Raw genomic sequence first — 20,878 nt, 5'->3', positions numbered from 1 at the left:
AAAGGTACAGAAAGTGTGAAGAAAGAATTTTACCAGTATCTCGGGCCCAGTTAACTGTATCCGTGAAGGATATAAGAGCTGTAGTAGTACTGTGACCATGCCTAAAACCATGCTGAGTAGGATAAAGGAATTGATAATGAAGCAGATAATTAAGAAGTTGAGTGTGAATGCATTTTTCTGATATTTTGGAGATGGGTGAAAGGATAGCAATGGGTCAGAAGTTGGAAATGTTAGAATTGTTGCCGCCTTTATGGAAAGGTAGAATATATGCTTTTTCCAGATTGTAGATACTTGGGACTCCTGAACAGATCATAAACAATAGATCTGGTTGCTATTTGTAGGAATTCTGCAGGTAAGTTGTCAGGCGTGTTGGTGCCAAGTTTGAGTTTAAGAAGTTTTTTATAGTGGAGGTTGGTATAGGTGAATGAGAAAAGCTAGGTAGTGAGGAAGCAGTGGTGTTTTGTAAATATGGATCTGCAGGGGTGAGATTAATTTGTGGAAAGGTGGCGATGAAGTTAACTATGATAATAATGAAATATGAGTTAGAGTGAGGCTATTTCAGTGGGTGTTTTATCCGGATCTGGACAAGGATTTTTATTTGAGCCTGGATAAAGTAAGGAATCAATTGCACTCCAGAATTTTTTGGGGTTTTGCTTATGTTGGTTTTGTAGCTAAGGTAGTGTTCTTTTTTATTTTTGGTGACAAGACATTTTACTTGATTACGTAGCTGTTTATATTGCATGAGGTCAGAGAGATTTTTGTTTTTTTGCCATGCTTTCTATGCTTTGTCCCTGACAGGCATGAGTTGCTTAGTGGGTTTGGTAAGCCAGCTGATGATTAGTTTTACTCTCTTTTGACGGAGTGGGGAGAAATTATTTAGGATCCTGAGAAATGCTGAGTTGAAGAGTTCGACAGCATCATTAAGGGGAAGGAATTTTAGTGCATCCCAGTTGATACTTTGTAAAGTTTTGTTGAGGGTGGTTGGGAAAACAATGGGATATGTCTGTAGTTCGCTTATATTGAAGTTTGCTTGGCGTTGGGATGGTTTTACATATTATAAAGGCAGGTAGGTGGTCACTAATACTATTAGGTACTGTCCCTGAGGAGGAGATTTTATTTGGCTTGGAGACCATAATTCAATCCAGGATTGAGCTTTTGTCATTTTTATTGCTTGGTCTAGTTATGTTGGTGATTAGCTGGGTTAAGTTATATAAGTTGATATTGGTGGAAAGATGCTGATAGGGATATCAAGCCAGTTAATGTTAACATCTGCTAGAACAATTGTTTCATTTTTTATATTATTAGTTATCCAGGCGAGGGTTTCTTCTAATATAGGAATGTTATTGCTTGGGGGGATGTATAGGACTACAATATAGAGGCTTTTACAGTTATTCATTTTTAGGAAGGCTATCAATGTTTCAGCTGTGGAAAACTGTGGGACAGACTGTGTATGGAAGTATAGTAATGGCATTTAGATATATCAGAGTGACACTTCCACCTTTTTTACGGGGTCTATCTGATCTTAGACAAGCGTAGCCAGGCGGTAGAAATTTGGCATCTTTAATGTATGGTTTTAGTCAAGTCTCAGTAGTGGCTAAGATATCTGGCTTATTTTGAGCTAGGGAGGCATGTAAATGTGGGATTTTGTTTCTGATACTTTGAAGATTCAGGGTTGTGAAATTTAGTGATTTATAGGAGTTAGGGGGGTTGAGAGTGGTAGAGGGTGGACCTGGGTTTGGATGTATGTCTCCACATTGGTGTAAGTTAGAATATGTATGTGGGAGAAATATAGGTTGCTATTTCCTTTTAGTCTTGTAATGATAATGTAGAGCAGAGTTTGTATTATTGTTGTTTTGTAGGGGAAGGATTTTCTCTTTGGTTTGTAGAATTAAGTCTGTTGTATATAGACTACAGGCTACTTCAGAAAAGCAGGAATGAGATTGTGTGTATGTGTAGATGCTGCAGAAGTAGGTTTGTAATACATATAAGTTGTTTGGTGTGATGTTAACTGTAGTAGAAGGTACAAGGTAGAGAGAGTGTGGGGAGCATAGTGATAGAGATTAGAGACATAGTACAGAGGGAGAGCTTGTACATATAGTGTAAAGTTATTGTTATTAAGGTATTAGTAGTTTTCCAGGGAAGGTATTTTTTGGGCTGAGGTGAGAGTGGATGAAGTGAAGTATGATTGGTTAGTTATTAGGTAGTGAGTCAGCAGAGTAGGGTATGAATGACGTAAATGGGAGTGTTTTAAAAAGGATGTGTGATAGGATGAATTTTGATGACGGGATGATTGCAGGAGTGTGATTGGATGAATTGTAATGATGGGAGGAGTTGGGGTTAGAATAAATGTAAGTGAAATGGGAGTGGGTGGGAATGGGGGCAGGGTAGAGAGTGGGCTGGATCTGGTTCCATTAGCAGTCCATCATGAAAACAATCAGTAAGGTAGGAGATCTGACTGGTAAAATTATTAAGTACTAGTAAAAAAACATTTAACATAAAACAATGTAGATTATGTAAAGGTGGAGAGAGCGGAGAAAGGGCAGTAAAGCTGATGGACACTGATAGTTCAAGTTAGACCAGCATAAACTCCATGACAGCAAGGAAGAAGTAGAGGAAAAAAGTCTGAAAGGTGGAAGGGATGTGAAGTTAATGTGAAGGGAATATATGAAGAACTTGTAAAACATAGGAGAAACAATATATTGCAACTGTCTACTGCTAGTATATGAGTCGAAGGGCAGTTTTAAGAAGGGTTAGACAGAAATGGGGTGGGGGTGGAATACCACAATGCCCCAGTGGTGTGTTGCTCTTAACAAAATAAGCAAAACTTCAAGAATACTGTTATTCAGGTAACAACATAGATTAGGTGTTTGAGCTGCACTTAGTCCAGTTGAGCCGTAGAGTAAGTTGGGTCAACTGCAGTGTAAATTCACTGGATAGGAGACTCGTGCAGGAAATGTGTTAGCAGCTATAAGACCTACATAGAGGGGAGAGAGAGGTACAGTAGGTAAGGTAAATCACTATAAAATTTCACAGATAAATTAGGAGTCCAGAAATAATGTGAAATTCCAAGTTTGCTCAACCTCAGACATAAGAGGATGCACCCTTTCCCCCTGAGATTTATCAACCACGAAACTTCTACTCTAGAAAGATTAATTTCAATACAATGCAAAGTTTTTACTGTAATGTGAAAGTATTAAAGTAAAGTGCCTTGGGAAGATGCACACGAGGTCCTGTCTTCTTAGTCATGTTCTCCAAATACTGGACATAGTACTATCTGTGGGATTTCAGCATTTTTATACTGCCAAGGTTGGTGCTTTAAGGGCTGCCACTGAACGTTAAACTCTTCTCATATATTTCCTTTCCCAGTAAGTCTACAAATCTTCATTCAGTTGTATACATCAAGTAAATAATTTTAACATTATGCCAGTTAGTGGCATTGCACATGTGCCTAGTCTTTTTAATACACTAGTGAAACTAAATGCTCACAACCAAACGACCAGGTACCTCAATGATCGCTCACTGAGCTGTAGGTAGCTGCTGGTATCATCAGGATTTTCTTCATCGTTGTTCAGCTGAGACCAACTTCCTGTGCTCTCCTCACTGCTGCAGCTCAGGTTATTGACCGATTCTTCTGTTGTTCTGGAATCTTCAGCTAACTCAGTGACTAATTTCTTGGAAATATGTCTGGAGAAAGAAACATTTGATTAGCATATCTGTCTACATAATATACAGTAAAATCTAACCCAGGAAAGTCACTTGGAACTGCAGAACCTGACATCCTTTTCTTCTACAGAAATACTTAGTACATAATTGTCAAATATTAATTTATATTTTCAGCAGATATATCTTAATCTGATCACAAGGTAGAGAATGCTTAATGATTTGTAGCAAACCCAGTGTTAACCAGTTTAGGCAGTAAGATTTATGTGAAAAATCATGCTTTACTGTTGATTTCGAAATCCGGCAGTTTTAGTACAATTCATAACAGAAGTCAACGCTGCATGAACTAAACACAATGAAAATGTTATAAGAAATAGGAACTATTCTGATTGCTTGCTCATTCTCAGCAAAGTTTACTGAATTACAATAGTGATAATAGTAAACGACATTTTCATACCAACACATGCAAGTCTTATCTTAATTATGCAGAACAATAGGTTTCTGTATAGTTGGTTTAAGTTTGAATTCTGTGAAACTTCAACCAGATAAAGCATGTAGCTTGAAGATTCTCCCCTACCCCCCACCCCCCATAAAAAGCATTTTTGCAGGGTTGCAATCATTCCTTGTGAGGGAGAGATTTTCTTCACCCCCCCCCCCCCCCCATGTATAGATACACTAAATTTACAGTAGTTCAAATGAAGAGGAAAGAGAAAAGCCTGCATAAATGAAATCATTGCTGGCACAAACAGAAACCACAGTGGCAATGGTTTCTATATGGAAAACTGATTAGGAAGCTCAGCATTAGGGAGGTAAGCTTAACAAGTCTAAGCCTCATCTAATTTACACTCTTTCAAGTCTAGTATAACAACACAGATGTATTCATTTCAATACATTCCATTGTAGATGTGTCATAATGGTTATAGTAAGCAATTTAGTTAAGCCAGCTATATCATAAGAATTATTCCAAATATCCATTATATACAGTTTGATCCTATCTAAACACAGTCCCAACTCAGTAAAAGTAGTACATAAGGAATGCCATCACATATGCCCATGAAGTACAATAAATTAAAACTAGTTGAGGGCTTGTTGATAAGACACATAGCAGTATGTAATGAACTTGTTATGGTACAGTTTTACCAGCATGTAATACTGCTGTAGTTATAACTGAAAGAAGGCACTTTTAAAAGAAACATAATTGCTCACTGTGTGATTATATAAAGATATTTATTTTGCTGGTGACAGGATAGAGACTAACCTGAAATGAAGCCTGAGATTTCACTGTGAAATCATTTTAACTTTCCTGTTTATAATATGATTGGAATATTCATAAGTAGTACTATAACAGTTTGATGGCTTAGCATGTTCACCTCTGGGAACATCTGCACTATCTAGATTTTAGAATATGATATTCAGCTACCAAAATGCACCCAGCAAAACATCCAGAATATGTAGTATGTTACGTAGTCTAAGCTACTGGCTCAGGAGAGATCATCTCTCAGATGCAGCCCTAACTAAACATCAGCAGTGCCTCGGCACCTCCAGAATGCTTTTTAATGCATCACAAATCTGGAAAGTAAAATCACTGATATTTTTTTAGTTATTTATATGTTAGGGCTAGAGTAAAACACTACAGGTGGATCTGGAAAATCCACGGCATGTAAAAGTTTACATACTTTGTGAGGTTTAGTTAGTAATATTACAGGAAAAGATATAAGTAACATTATGTCTGGACAATAACATTATGCCATATATCCTAGAAAAGACTAGCACACTAACGTGGATTCATAAAAGATTTACAGACTGTTTAAGTGAGTTACTCTGAAAAGGATTCCAAAAGGATTCCTATACTGTGTGAGTTATTATGAACAGGATTTACAACCAATTTACACACTGTACAAGTGAGCCCTAGATATGCTCCAGAAAGGGATTTGTATACCGTATTAATTATTTTGGATAAAATTCAGAAATAATTTACACACTGTATAAGTGAGTGAATCTAGATGGGATTCAGAAAGGACTTAATTCTGAGACTTGCAAGCAACTAATCCTGTAATACTATCTTTTAAACATCCATAAAATATACAGAAGAAAATTTGAGCTGGGATGATTACAGTTTTTTTAGCTAATGGTTCTTTACTATACAAAATGGGCAAATGCATAATTATTTGTAGCCATACATGTTAAAGCCATGTCATATACAAGAGATATACCTCCTATGATCCTAAAAGCAGAGCACCTTATTTTCCCTCTTCAAACACAATCTGGACAATTGGATAGGTAACTATAAGTTCACCCCAGGCATTCCACCTATGTCCTTCTAGTTGCAGATCATGTAAATAATGGTAAAACTTGGCTATGCTTGTAATGTCCCTAGGATCATTAGCTTAGTAACCTCCTATGATCCTATAGAACTAATGGAAAAGTTATGTCATTTTTTTTCAAAATGAAAATTAACATTGATTAACAGTTGATAAATTATTCTAACATTAAATACATCAGTGGGTTACATGCTGATGATGGTTATCTTTCTGAAAAGCTTGAGAAGAATTAAAGGTCGAATCGGTAAAAGTACCATTTCAATCACAGTTATTTGGTGTATCAGACACAATTTTAAAGTGCAGTTTGCTAACAGAACCCTCAATGTCTTTTTCTAATGGTTTTGGCTAAAATAAAAAAGACGGCTTGCAATTATCTGGGGAAAATCTGGAGGATATAATATAGGTATTAAAGATGATATTACTGAATAAAAATTACATTCCAAAGGCATAAGTTGTAGCTGATGCAATGATATGCAACTTAATTACAACACAAATACAATTAATGACATTTCTCATAAATATGATGCTAACCTGGCAATTACTGGAATATTGCACAGAACTGACTGTGGTATTTCTTTAAATATCATGATTAGCATAGTAAACACATAAATATAAAAAATAGAGTAAGAGATATTAAATACACTAATAGTGGTCCTTTTCTTCTGTACTAAACCTATGAAGCATGCAAAGGACATTCACAGTTCAGTTTGGGAAAACAGGGAACATGTTCATGTGCTATTAAGACTAGCAATGATTTTCAAAACAAGGCAACCAGGACCACACCATGCAAGAAGAAAGACATGACAGAATTTAAAATCACACACACTAATGCAAAAAATCTAAGGATCACATTTTTAGAATGGCAAACTCAGTGTCTAAGCAGCAATGACTGAAATTATTGAATAAAGCATGCATAGCCTATGATACAGAGAGTTATGGATGTGTTTACTGTAACAGGCAAGGAGACATCATTTGGCAAGGGGCAACAGTATATGTAAAGGTGAGAGCTATGAGTATTCCATACAACAAAGGGAACAATAATATAACAAAAATTAAGAACAAAATTGGAAGGCAGGTTTTTGGACCCATAAACCTACTTGGAAAGTTAGATGAGAGTCTGTGAATAAGAGGGGGTAAATATCTTAAATCATATTTTCAGTAGGGAAATTATTATAATTACTCCAGTGCTGAAAAGGGGTTGGGTTGAAAAAACATAACATATTCTCAATGTAGATATGTTTTCAATTCACTGAACATTACTATGAATACCTACCAAAGGGTAACTGCCCAAAAGGACAAATATGATTTCAGTACAGGGGAGTAGTAAACCTTGCCACTTGCATGACATGCTCAACTTTCTATATAGGTAAAACTGAAACAGCTGTGAAATCAGGATTAATGAGCATGTATAAGCTATTAAGAAAAATAATGCTAGTAACATCTGTATAGGCATTTAAGGAATGTAGAAACTTCAAAACATTTCTATTGTTTTTATTTTTGAAAAAGTTCAACCTTTTTTAATTTCTCCAAGTGTTTTGGATTTCTAATACCATAACAGGAATGGACCCCATTCCGAAGTCAAAGTATGATTAAAGTTCATGAAATGAGTATTGTTTCAATCTTTGTTGTTAGCCAGAAGTTGTGTTTGCAGCACTTGCAATCTGCCCATTATTGACTCCTTCTGCAATTCATATGGTGTTACATGTATCGGCAACATATCTAAGTATAATTGTAAATTCTTTTCTAGAGAAACAAAACAGTGTAAGAAACTTCTCTGTGTCAAAGATTTTTCAATCCATATACAGTATATCTAGTTAATCACTGAATATTAATCAGATCAGATAATGGTAGTAGAAGTAGTGAACCTAAACTTGTCCTAAGTAAAGAAAAAAATATACATATATAATTTGAAATATTATACAGCATTACTAAGTATTCAAAAGTAATCTAAGAAGGGTAAGCAGTCTGTTTCCAGTTGAAAATCCTTTATTCAGTACACAGACTGGATTTTCGACCGGAGTCTATGTACTTAATAAAGGATTTTCGACTGGAAACAGACTACCTATCCTGCTTAGATTACTTTCGAATACTTAGTAATTCTGTATAATATTTCAAATTATATATTTTTTATTTTATTTTTTTTTTACTTAGGATGAGCTTTTGCACATTTATCAAGGCCAGATGGCATTCTTACGTCATTTGAAAAAAGTTTTGACCACTTGCAATCATGCTTTCAGTTCCTTGTCTGATGAACTATATGGTTTTAAATCATCCACAAAAAGAAGATGAGAAATTTTTACACTTTGTTGTTTTCTGGGAGCCAAATTGTAGTCATGACCTAATCTGTTAAGAAGACAGCTTAATGGGGGTAAGAGCAAGACAAAAGAGCACCAGTGACAGAGTCACCCTGGAATATCCTCTTTTGAATTTTTATGCCTGGAATAATAATTTGTCCTTTATCATGGTTTATCATGGTTTAACTGCAAAGTGGTTTCCCACTGTTTCATGGTTGCTGTAATGTAATTGATCAGTGTAGGGTGCATCTTACAGATTTTTAAACACTCTTTTATCCATGAATGTGGGATACTGTATCTATTCATGCCATACTAAGATTTTCCCCTTTTTACAATTCTTCATTATGACTTTATTTAGCAGCAAATAATCCTTTGTTCCATATGACCTTCTTTTGTTACCCATTTTGTTCTATTGCCCTGATTGAATTTTCTTCTAAATGACTATAAACTCTGTCAGCATCAATTCTAGTGTATAGTTTATACGTCGTTGGAAAGCAAGTTACTGGTCTATAGTTTTTAGGATAACTTGCAAGTTCACTGTTAAGAAGGAGTATTATTTTTCCTATTGTTAACCAGGTTGGTGTCTGTTCAGGGTATGCATATAAATAGTTCTTACTCATGGCTACATCTTCATGTAAAGATGTTAATACTTTTATCCAGAAGTTGGGTACTGCATCAGGCCTGGGGTTTTCCAGTTAGAGGCTTTTCTTAACTTTGTCTCAATCTCCCTGGCTGTTACTTCATCCCATTTCATATCCTGTACCTTTGAACATCTTATTCTTTCTTTTACTTCTATCCATTCAGAATCTTTGTTATGTTCTACAGGATCTTCATAGATAATTCTGCAAAATGTATCTATTTCTTCTTTTTTTGGGTGGTATTTCACTTCCTTTTGCCTTGTTTTCCAATTCTGTATAAAACTTTTTTTGGGTCATCAATAAACTGCTTATTTTGTACTTTTCTTTTATATTTATCAGCATATCTTTTAAGTTTTGCTGCCTGTGCCGATATTTTTATTTTATTATTTGTGACAGAGTACGACCGATCCTGATCTGTTCTGATACTGCACATTGCTTTTATCATGTCTATCTTTCAGAGTATTTTTGTTGATCTGTTTCCTTTTCTATACTCTTCTAACAGTGACATTTCTTGTCTTAAATGCTTTATAGTTTTCTGTATTCAGTACTTCCATGATGGTATTTAAATTTCTCCCCTTCCTTTCCTTTACTGCCCTGTGATTTTTTTTTTTGGAAAGACTATCTGTTATTAATTTAGGTGTACAGTAATATATCCCATTTACTTCTGTTATATTGCATAAATATCTATGAACAGGCCTAATTATTTTGTTCATTTGTTTTATCAAACTTCTAACTTTCTGAGTTTTATTGACTTTATGTAGTCTATTTCTTTCATTGATCTTAATATGTTTGTCCATCTCTATTAAATCAAGCAACTCTTCACTTGGATCATTTTTGTCTAAACTGAGGGCACATTCTTTGTTCTCCATTTCCTGCGGGCATTCTACAGAGAGTTCCAAAGCATTTTCCTATGCCACATTCTCTTCAGTTTCATCCTGTGTCACCCATTGCTGTTTCATATAGAAACTTACTGGCTTATCATTCCACAACATTTACTGCCTCAGAGACACCACAGTTTCCTGTTCCTTCCCTTATTGTGCAACTCCAACAGAACTTTTGTACTGGTTTCCTAAAGAAGACTCCAAAGTATCTTCATATGGCAACTGATCAGATGTTTCCTGCTCCACCGCATTCTCCTTAATCTGGGGATCCATTTCTCTATCTTGCTGTGATATTATTAGAGATCGATTTTCTACACTAAATCCCTCATTTTGCAGGTAATCTACAACCTTAGTTTCTATATCTTTAACTTCTGCTTTACTAATCTTCTACTCTGCATTCCCTTTTTGTGATCTTGTTTTTTGTATTGTGAAATTTTCCATATCTGGATGCCTTTACCTGTATTTATCTTCAAATATCTTTGGGGCTGCTTTTTTTGTATTGATTAATTTGGCTTTCTCCTGTGTATAAATATTGCACCATATCAGACCTCTCTTTCTTTACCATGTCCATATTTCTTTTTTATACATTTCAAAAATCTCTAGATTTTGTTCTTTATATTTTCACACTTCCCCAGTCATTTCTTTTTCCAAATGGCACAGGGTTTCTTGGTCTATGTAATGTTTTTCATAAGTCTGTTGCATTAATGAACACAGATTTTTATTTGAAGCTTCTGACAGTTTTTGTTGTGCAAGTATTTTTCTTTCCAATAATTTATCTCTTAATCTTTTTGTATACCTCCCATACGGAAATTATGGGCTTCTTGCATAATAGTAACAGTACATCATTTCTTTCTTATCCTCAGCAGTCCACTCTATCACTTTTATAACTCATTTTTGGCCTATCAGGTTTTGCAACTTTTGTGGGCTACTACTTCCTTCTCAACAGTGGGGTCATCCTCCCCCAGAGCCTGGCCTAACCCCATTGTAGGAATATTTCCATGTCTGGAGGATTCTACAGTGTCATTTTTTTTCCTGTCCTGGCAACAGTGTGCCTACCAGGATTGGACACTTTTTTATCCTAGGTCTTGTGCACTCAGCTATCTTTTCTATTTTTAACTTACTTCTGTCCATGATATAAGCTATACAAAATACAATCTATATATCAGTGCTGTCTTGGTGAGATTTTGTGAAAAACAGGGTCCACTTCATGAAGGCACTCACCAAGACTAGAGGATGAATTTAATCCCAGCAATACTGCTCTCCTTTGTTTGCTGATTTTTATTTTCTATTTTTTTCTGTTTTTTTATTCTTGGAAAATTTCCACCTTTGGTATGAAAAGCCAGGCTAGAGTATGGGAAATTCTATTGGCAATTATTGCTTGATGCTTCCTGGCCCCCAGGATTAAATGACAAAATCAGCACTACTAGTGTTTTAGTCCTTAAAGCAATTAAACTGTAACACCAAGCATCAACATGTCTATACACATAGTCATACAACCTTTTCCTTTTTTAAAGATCAATGTCCCATATTTTAAACAAATAAACATTTCAAACACATTGGGGGAATATTTTAAATACTTTCATATATATTTAATGACTTTATATATATTAAGTCAACTCTTTGTAATGTTATATGTATGTCATATTATAACATAACTTGATCTTAGCAAAATTATTACATTTTTACATTTATTTTTACAAAGGTATGTTTGTATTTCATATGTATATTTATTAAAGCAAGTACTATATTTTTAATATATGGATTTAAAATGTTTCTTTAACTTTATGGGTATTGTTCAAATGACTGATTAATTATGTGTGCATGGTGATGTAATCTGTTATGTAACAGGAAGTATTTTAAAAACATGGGGAGATTATGTAACTTTCAGTTTTAAGAAGTTCTTTAAATGGATGGAACAAAAGTGCTTAACTTGTTAATTAAACTCTGTGAAACCAGCTTGAAACAGCATTCTTTTTTCCCTTTGGATTTTCTGATATGTTGTTTTTTGGATATATTTTTGGTTCCTGGTATAACATAATGGACCATATTTTCCTTGTGTATATAATTTATTTATTCCCCCATTTTTTATGAGCGTCCACTCTTTAGATGCACAAGGATCCACACTATTCAGTGTATGCTCCCATAAGTGACTTACACAGTCTCAATTGCACATCACCATGTCCAGTAGTTATGGCTTTACTATACATCTCCTAATTATGATATTGATACCAGTTTCAAATTTCAAGCCACTATTTATTTATTTATTTATTTATTTATTTATTATTTATTTATTTCCAGTTTGATGACCGGGGAGGTTGACTGGGCTCAAAGAGCCCATTTTCAGTGGAGGCCCGGGGAGAAAAGCTCCAATAATACATAGTACAACCTCCATAATATGAAGTACAATACATAGTGGAAACAGAAACAAACTAAGCAAATTTTACATACAAAATAGCAAAAACTAAACAAAAGTTAAACAACAGCTTGGAGAAGGATGTAAAGCATATTTACATGTTTAGTGGTTGAGAACAGTAGTACAAGGTTAAATTAATACAGAGGTTTAAATCGTCTGAGAATGATATAGAAGTAACATTAGCATGGATGAGTTCTTTATGCATGAATATTAGCATGAGTTAAATTAATACAGAGGTTTAAATCCTCTGAGAGTGGTATAGATGAAGCATTAGCATGAAGGCAGTACATAGGGTTAAGCAATAGTGTGCAAGGAAGAACAAACTTTGTGTGTTATAAAGTATTTATGTATTAAGCAGGTTAGGTAGGTGGAGTGCAATTGCATTTCCAATTCTGGAAGAGGTAAGAATGCAGCTGGGTTTTGAAGTGTTCAGAGTTTAAAGAAATTCTTAGAGATGGAGGGAGAGAATTCCATTTTTTGGTGATGGAAAAGGATATGAGAAGCTGACCAGTGGGATGGTTTGGTTTATAAACAGAGATTAGATTTTGGTGGGGTAGATCTTAGAGGTCTGTTTTGGGTGTATAATGTTAAGATGTTTGTTAGTGCTGGGCATATAGTTAGTTTGAAAATAAGCTTGTGAGTGGTGGTGATGAGTTGGAGGTAGTCAAGGTAGTTTGGGAGTTCTAGCCATTGCAGCTGGTGGAGGGGTTTATAGTGGTGAGTGGAGTATTTGGAAGTGGTGGCAAACTTTGAGATTTTATTGTAACAGGATTCTAGTTTAGAAGAGATGGAGGAAGATAGGTTGATTAGTAGGGGAGCACCATACATTAGTGAAGGTAGTAAGAAGGTAGTGGCGAGGGTCTGTTTTGTTGAGGGGGAGAGGAAGTGGGAGTGTCTGTATAGCATGCCAAGTTTCTGATGGGTTTTCTTTATGTTTAGCTGAATATGGGTATCGAATTTTAGGTGTTCGTCAATAGTAACTCCAAGAAGTTTAGCAAAAGGAACAACTTCTATAGTGGAGTTGGCAAGGCTTGTAATCTTGAAAGAGGTTTTGTCTGGGTGGATAGATTTTGAGGGAGAGAATAGAAGGATCTTTGATTTGTTGGCATTCAAAGAGAGGTGATTTTGGAGCATCCAGTTCACAGTAGTTGAGAAGGTAGTTTGAGCTTTTGATTGGAGCTCAGGGAGGTTTGATGCAGACCAAACTAAATTGAGTCATCTACATATTGTACTATCTTAGTGTTAGGAATGGCTGTATGGAAATAATTAATGAAGATATTAAAGAGCATTGGGCCAAAAATGGATCCCTGGGGTACCCCAGTTGGGGTGGGAAGGAAGGCTGAGGTGCCAGTCTTCCATTTTACTGCCTAAGATCTGTCAAAGAGGTAGCTGCTGAACCAGGTAATGGTGTTTTGTGAGAGGTTAAGATTGGAAAGGTGATGAAGAAGGTGGGTATGGGAGACTGTGTTGAAAGCCTTGGAGAGGTCAAGGAGGACTATGGATACAAGTTCTCCAGAGTCACGGGCATGGTTTACGATGTCTAGAAAAGAGAGAAGAGCTGTTATTGTGCTATGGCCAGGAAGGAACCCATGTTGTGTTGGGGTGAGGAGTTGGTTATGTGTAATGAATGGCATGAGCTGGAGGTGGATGCATTTCTCAAGAATTTTTGAAATAGGGGAGAGAATCGCTATGGGTTGGAAGTTGGAGATGTTATCATTTTTGCCTCCTTTATGGAGGGGTAGGATAAAGGCTGCATGCCAAGGCTGCACTAAGTACAGAAATAACCAGCCCTTTGATTTGATCACAAGTTGGCAACTTTTAACTATTAATATAATAAAGATAAGCTCCATTAGATGGTCCAAAATGTCCTCCAGACGAAGTATCATCCTTCCAGCTTCAAGTCTTAAATTTGGCCCATCAAAATATGTCCACAGCAACAGAGTTCCTCAAACTTCTGGGTTACATGGCTTCTTCCTTTCTAATGGTTCCTTTTGCCATACTCTACATGAGAAAACTCAAATGGTACTTCAGATTAGTTTTGGTCTAGAACCTTATCCTTCCAAATGCCAGTTATCAATTTCATCAAGGAAGAAATCCTATGGTGGGCCAATCAGGTTTTGCCAAATCCGGGCCTTTCTGTTTCTTTCCCTCCTCCACTCGGCAAGTCACAACAGACATTCTGGACGTTGCATGCGTCAGTATTTCAAGGCATCAAATAATAGGGCATGTTGGAGCATTATTTCATGAACAAGTGCATAAATCTCAAAAAGATGATGGCTCTAACAAAATTTATCAACCCTCTAAATCATCTGTGGATTCCTTGACTCCTGTTAGTGATAACAGACACTACAGTTATGTTTTATTTAAAAAACAAGGCGGACAAGATGCTGGCCCATTTACAGGTTAATTATGATTGCCTGGGAGCTAACAATACAGAACAATCTCACTCTTCAGACTACATATATTCCACCATTACCTCTTCTCTGGAGAGATAACTAAACCAATTTTGTTCTAGGGCACCTTGCAAAAAGGCCTGCAAACCAGATGTCTTTTCTTTCCTATGGACAGGTATGTACCACTCTGCCTGTCCCTCCTTTCCTTTGATAGACAAGGTTCTTCTAATGAGTAAGGTGGACTTGCCAAAGATGCTTCTGGTAACTCCCTTTTTGGCCTAGACAGCACTAGTTCTCCCTTCTCATGCATGTGACCAGGAGAGTTTTCAAAAACTTCCTCACAATGTATTTGCTTACACAAGACAAGAGATCTTTTAATCCACTCCAACTCCTAAAATCTCCACTTGACTTTACGGATGATTCCATTTAGGCATATTTTTTTCCTGAAGACATGCAGCAGATGTTATAGGAATCTACTAGTAAATCATACTTAGTCAAATGAAAAATATTTTCTAACTAGTGCCATAAAAAAGAACAAGATCCATACCAAGTATGGGCTTCTCTGGTTCTTCAGTGCCCATGCGAACTTCCCAACTCATCTATATAAAGGTAAACTATTTGGCTGAATTCAGGGCTAGTGTACACCTATATAAAGGTAAACCTTTTGACTATTTCTACTTGTCTGCCTTGGGATCCCCTTTCTTTATTTCCAGTTGATTTTTGAAAGGGGTATTAGATATTAGACTACTTAGAAAACAAGTGGCATCTCTTTGGGATCTTTATTTGGTATTGGGGACGCTAACATTCTCCCCTTATTAACCTGTAGCACATTTGTCTTTATTTCTTTTCATGAAAAACTATTTTGCTTACTGCTCTGACCTCAGCAAGATAGGTATTTAGATTACAGGCCTTAATATCTACCTGAACTTTTTTGAGTTTCCATAAAGACAGGGTGAGTCTTAGCACCAACCCTTTCTTTATGCCAAAGGTTGCTTGTGAATTTATTTTAGACCAGACTATTCATTTCCCCATGCTCTTCCCTGAAAACAACAAAGGAGAAAGACTCTTCATACTTTATGCATCCACAGACAATTAAAATTTTACATTAATATGACTAAAGATTTTATAAAGTCTAGCCAACTTTTTGTTTCCTTTGATGGAAAGAAAAAAAGGATAACCAGTATCTAAAAAAATCTAGTTGACTGTCTTAAGCTAGTCAGTTCTGTTATTCTTGTCATGGCAAAAGCCTGCCTCAGAAAGTCCAAGCTCACACTACCAGAGCTGCAGTTACTTCTGAGGCATTTTGGAAAGTGGTGGATTCGGACTCTAGAGCTATTCTTGAGGCAAATACTTTGTTTTCAATGCACACCTTCATTAGTCACCACAAGCTAGAATCAGTTTCTAGAACTACAGCAAGGTTTGCTAAATCTATTCTACAAGGACTTCTAGATACTGATTCTTCTCCATCCACCCTTTCTTCCAAAGCTATGGCAATCATCTCATATAGTTATGGCTACTGTGTCAATGATCTAAAAATGAACGTAGTACACTTCTGTAAGTTAACTTACCATAACGCTAAATGTTCGACTACATCAATTTTGCAGTATTAGCACCCTTCCACCTTGCCCTTTTCCCCTCCTCCTCTTTGCTTGGCCAGGATAGGGTGGGTACCCTATTTTACCTATGCCCATCTGACATGTCATTTTATTACTTTGCTTGATTTCACATAATTTTATTAGGTTTTCAAGCCTCACCCTAAATTTTGGACAAGAAAGTTATAATTTTTGGAGCAGCTGTGCTGCTTTCTTATACCAGCACATATTGTCATGCTAATACCGGATGTACAATATGAAAGGAAGGATCCCAAAGCTTTATAGACTAGCCATATATCCAGCAGGATACAGCCCATATAGGTATGGCTACTGCAACAATGATTTTTTTTGAACATGTATCGTTACAGCGAGTTAGCCTACACAGCTGTACTTTTTTTTACCTTTTTATGGCATTATCTCAAACATGATGAATGCTAGCTTTCAAACAGACATTTCCTTTATGGATTTTAGTGAGGCCTTCAACACGAGTGCCATGAATCATACAGTGTTAGCAAATAAACTAAAAATATCTGTAAGGAGCCATGGCTTGATGATGACAAACAAAACAAATTGTTGTAATGTTCACCAAACCTAGTTTTGACAAACGGTTTTTGATTTGTTTTCATTCATCAAAATTACCTTCACCCACTCAGCGTGAATCCAATAATAATGCAGGGAAAAGTAAAATAACCAGCTGTGAAAAACAAAGATGTCAAGAAATGTAGTTGTGAAAGTAATGATATTATTCACACACACATACACACACGCGCGCACACACACATACACACACACACACACACACACATATATATATATATATATATATATATATATATATTCACACACACTCTCACACACACACACACACACACACACACACACACACACACACACACACACACACACACACACACACACACATACACACACACACACACACACACACACACACACACACATATATATATATATATATATATATATATATATATATAGTGAAGGAGTGTAAAAATTAAGGCATATTAGTGCAGAATCAACTCATGTTTGACTGACAAATACAACTTATTTGAAACTGGTCTAGGAAGAAAATGTCTGACTATCATGGCTCACCATGTAACTCTACACCAGTCTATAAAGACCAGTATTGGAGTTTGGATATAGGGTTTGGTGTGTTAATAGTAAGAAAATGAACAGTGAAATTGAAAGAATACTGTGACAGTTTGCAAAAGAAAATTCTGTAAATACAAGGATTATTTTACAGGCAAAGACTTGGGGCAGGATTCACGAAGCCTCTGTGTAAGAGTTACAAGGCTTACATGGAGGCTGCAGTTAAACGGTGTGACGTCAGCATGTCATGCATATGCATGAGGGCATGCTGAATCACACCTAAGGCTTACACGGTCCGTGGAAGACAGTAGGGGGCGTGTCCGTAGGCCGAGCCCTGCAAACGGACATGCCCCCAGAAGAGTAAAAGTCCCGAAAGTAAACCCCCACGACAGAGTCCATGGAAATGTGAATAAACACAACACAACACATGCCCCCACAGACTATGAGCATAATATATATAAATGAACATGTTATATTTTTTTTTTTAAATTGTAAAGATGTTTGCCCGTGAGTGCACTCGTTTGCGTGGGTGTGCCCGGCGCTTAGCCACAATTAGCAGTCAGTGGAAAAGCATATAAGAACTAAATATGCAAAGTAAGCCAAAAAGCAATAGCGTAGCGGTAGAAATGTCGGCTGAAGAGCAGGCAGTCATGGTTCGAGCCCCCACAACATCAATTTTTATCTTTAGTGAAATAAGCACGAAACAAGTCCCTGACATATATGTACACATATAAAATTATATTTTATGTAAAATGTAATGAAATGGGCCATTTATTTTGAAGAAATGTGAGATAACAAAATAATAAAAAAGGCCAGATGTGCCTATAGCTGAGCTACAGTTTAACAAGTTGAGTGCATCTGCCCATAGGTGAGCAGTGGTTTAACAGGTGTAAAATGAGTGCCCGAAGGTGAGCAGTGGTTTAACAGGGGCAAAATGAGTGCCCGTAGGTGAGCAGTGGTTCACAGGTGCAAAATGAGTGCCCGTAGGTGAGTAGTGGTTTAACACGCTGAAACTGTGTGCCCCTAGCTGAGCTGAGCGTAATACGCGTGCTGACAGCCAAATGAAGCGTAAACAAGCGTAACCCATTTGCGCGGAGCTGCGCACCGCGCCAACAAGCTAACCAACGGGCAACGTTGAGCAAGCTGTAACAAAACTGCCTTTACACAGACACACCTCCTAGCCTGTGTAGACAGTCATAAAATATAAAAAGCAGTGGCCAGGTTCAAACTCAGGATACCATACACCATAGTCAAGGTACTGAACCACCAAGCCATGACAGCTGTTCTTAGAAATGCAGTAATAGCAAATATATAGGAATGAATAGAAAGAGGAGCATGACAAAGCAGGTTTTGTAAAGCTGATACAATTCCAAAATGGCCAATCACAGATAAGTACGGGAAAAACGGCATATATAAGCCCCATAGGCGGGAATACACAGCATAACCGATTGTAGAACCAACTTGCAGCCAGAATGTCAAGTGTAGGTGAGGGTAGTTGCTTTCGAGCACAGAGGTGGGGCATTGAGGAGTCCAAATATATGGTTTGGCTCCTTGTCCACAATCATGAGGCCCAACTCATGCAGGGCCAGGTCCTGTGGGGAGCATATAGGGCTGAGGCGTGGGACCGGTTGGCTCATGATCTTACCAGTGCCACAGGGATTCCAAGGACTGGTGAGCAGGTCTGTCACCACCATGCGGACCTGAAGAGACGGAAGCAGGACCACCAACTGAACAGTTGGATCCAGGAGACCCGGCAAATGCCCAACTCCCCACTACTAAGTTACATCTAATTATTTATGTAAGAAATTAACCTAGCTGATATTATGGAGATGTGTATTCCAATATTACTTTATTTATATTACAGCTGCAGGTGTCCATTCTGCAAACCGTAGAGCCTATGGTGATAGGCTGGTGTGGTTGCGCCACCAGGCAGGTCAGTAATCCTCTCCCTGTAACTGTAAATAAATATAAAAGTATGACAGTTAGCAAAAGAGTGCAGTGTAGTCACGAAGTAATAAAATGTGCAAGTAACAGTGTAAGAGGGTTTGCAAGTATTGCTTGACTACAAAAGTGTGTTGCAGTCTGTAATCCAAACAGAAAAATGAAATGTCTGAAATAAAGTCTGAAATAAAGATGTCCCACCTGTAATATAATAGTACACAACCTGCAGCAGGCTGAAAAGTACAGCTGCAGAAGCTGAGTAAAACACGTGTGAAATATATCCCTGTTGAAATACTGAAACATGACAGAAGTGAGACTGTTGGAAAGGCTTGTAATAACTACAGGTAAAACATGTCAATAAAGCCTAGAAGTAAGTACCATCCTGAATTGTAAAAATAAAACAAGTGAGAGAGTGTGAGAAAGAGTTATGAATCCACCAATAAAGTAGTAATAACTCCTGAATAAAGTATATTGCAGTCAGTACAGAATTAAATGAATGTGACAAGCAGAACCAAACTGCAAAATGTGTTCAAAATGTTCCTGCAGCTGGAATGTGTATCCCAAAATCTGGATATGTTGCTCTCAGTCTGCAATATGCAGATAGTATGGTTGTCTGAAATACCAAACATCCACAGTTGTCTATAGCTATATAAAGCAAATGTAGCAGGATGATGTAGCTGAACAGAGCCAAATATGAACGTGTATGAATAAAAATGAAAATGTATATTGATGTAGCAGTAACATTCCTATCATCAACTTGAAGTAGTTATCACATAGGAAACTGTAGGTAGAACTGTAGTGTGTATATGTCTGCAGCTATTAGAAAAGTACAGCATATGTATTGGTATTTGAAGGTGTTAATTAAATTTTTTTCACCCTACCCTATAACCACATATAATCCATTCCACGTGAAATTGGTATGTGCAATCACAATTAACACCCCTGGACATTTGTCCTGTTGGGTCATACATATTTGCATGTACGTTGATGCATCTGCCCTGTTCATACATCCAAACCTGATGGCCTGTTGCCATCAATCAACCCTGCATGTTGTTGGACTGTGTATTGCTGTTCAAATTATGCATGTGTTATGCTTGCTGTTCAATGGTTTGAATATCTGGGTGTTTGGTTAATGGGAATACTAATGCATGCTGTTACAACTAATTGAGAATGGTATTGTATGTTACTAACCCAAACTGTCATGACATAATGCAAAACATAGGACGACAGGGAAGGCGGGTTCCAGCGGACCCACCTCTCCCACCTCAGCTGGCGAGTGCACCTGGCAGTAGTGCCCAGTCCGGACTCTCCTCCGGTGGCCCTGTGCCACCTGCGGGTGGAAGCACTGCAGGGGATGGGGCTCATCCCCCTTCAGCAAGTCTGGCCGGAGGAGAACCACCACTCACCCTCCGTAGTGTCCGGACTGTGGTGCGTAGGGAGATCCAGGAAGCTGTTCTTGTGTCCCTAAGCCAGCTTGAGGCACAGGTGGCACAACTAACGGGCATGCCTGCTGCCCGGCCTACACAGCCCCCAGCACATCCCTGTCCTGGGCAGTGAAGGCACAGTGGCAACTGCCCATGGGTGGGGATATCAGTTCCACTGTTGCCATCTGTGGGCTCATGGGCGCTAGACCACATC

At 37.3% G+C, this 20,878-nt stretch overlaps 1 protein-coding gene across 3 annotated transcripts in view; it reads right to left on the bottom strand.

Annotated features, from left to right (window-relative positions):
• Positions 1–20,878, bottom strand: part of LOC122800992 (SPHK1 interactor, AKAP domain containing) — a gene marked incomplete at its 3' end in the record, with an annotated part of 1,235,108 nt that overhangs the window by 18,688 nt on the left and 1,195,542 nt on the right. For all 3 annotated transcript variants that reach the window (XM_044070417.1, XM_044070419.1, XM_044070418.1), the window contains 1 exon segment: positions 3,505–3,684. In XM_044070417.1, the coding sequence (XP_043926352.1) occupies positions 3,505–3,684 (180 nt within the window).

This window comes from Protopterus annectens, chromosome 4.part1, assembly GCF_019279795.1.
Source record: "Protopterus annectens isolate FY-2018-M chromosome 4.part1, PAN1.0, whole genome shotgun sequence".
Classification (NCBI taxonomy): Eukaryota; Metazoa; Chordata; order Ceratodontiformes; family Protopteridae; genus Protopterus; species Protopterus annectens.
This window is presented reverse-complemented; position numbering and strand designations above follow the sequence as displayed.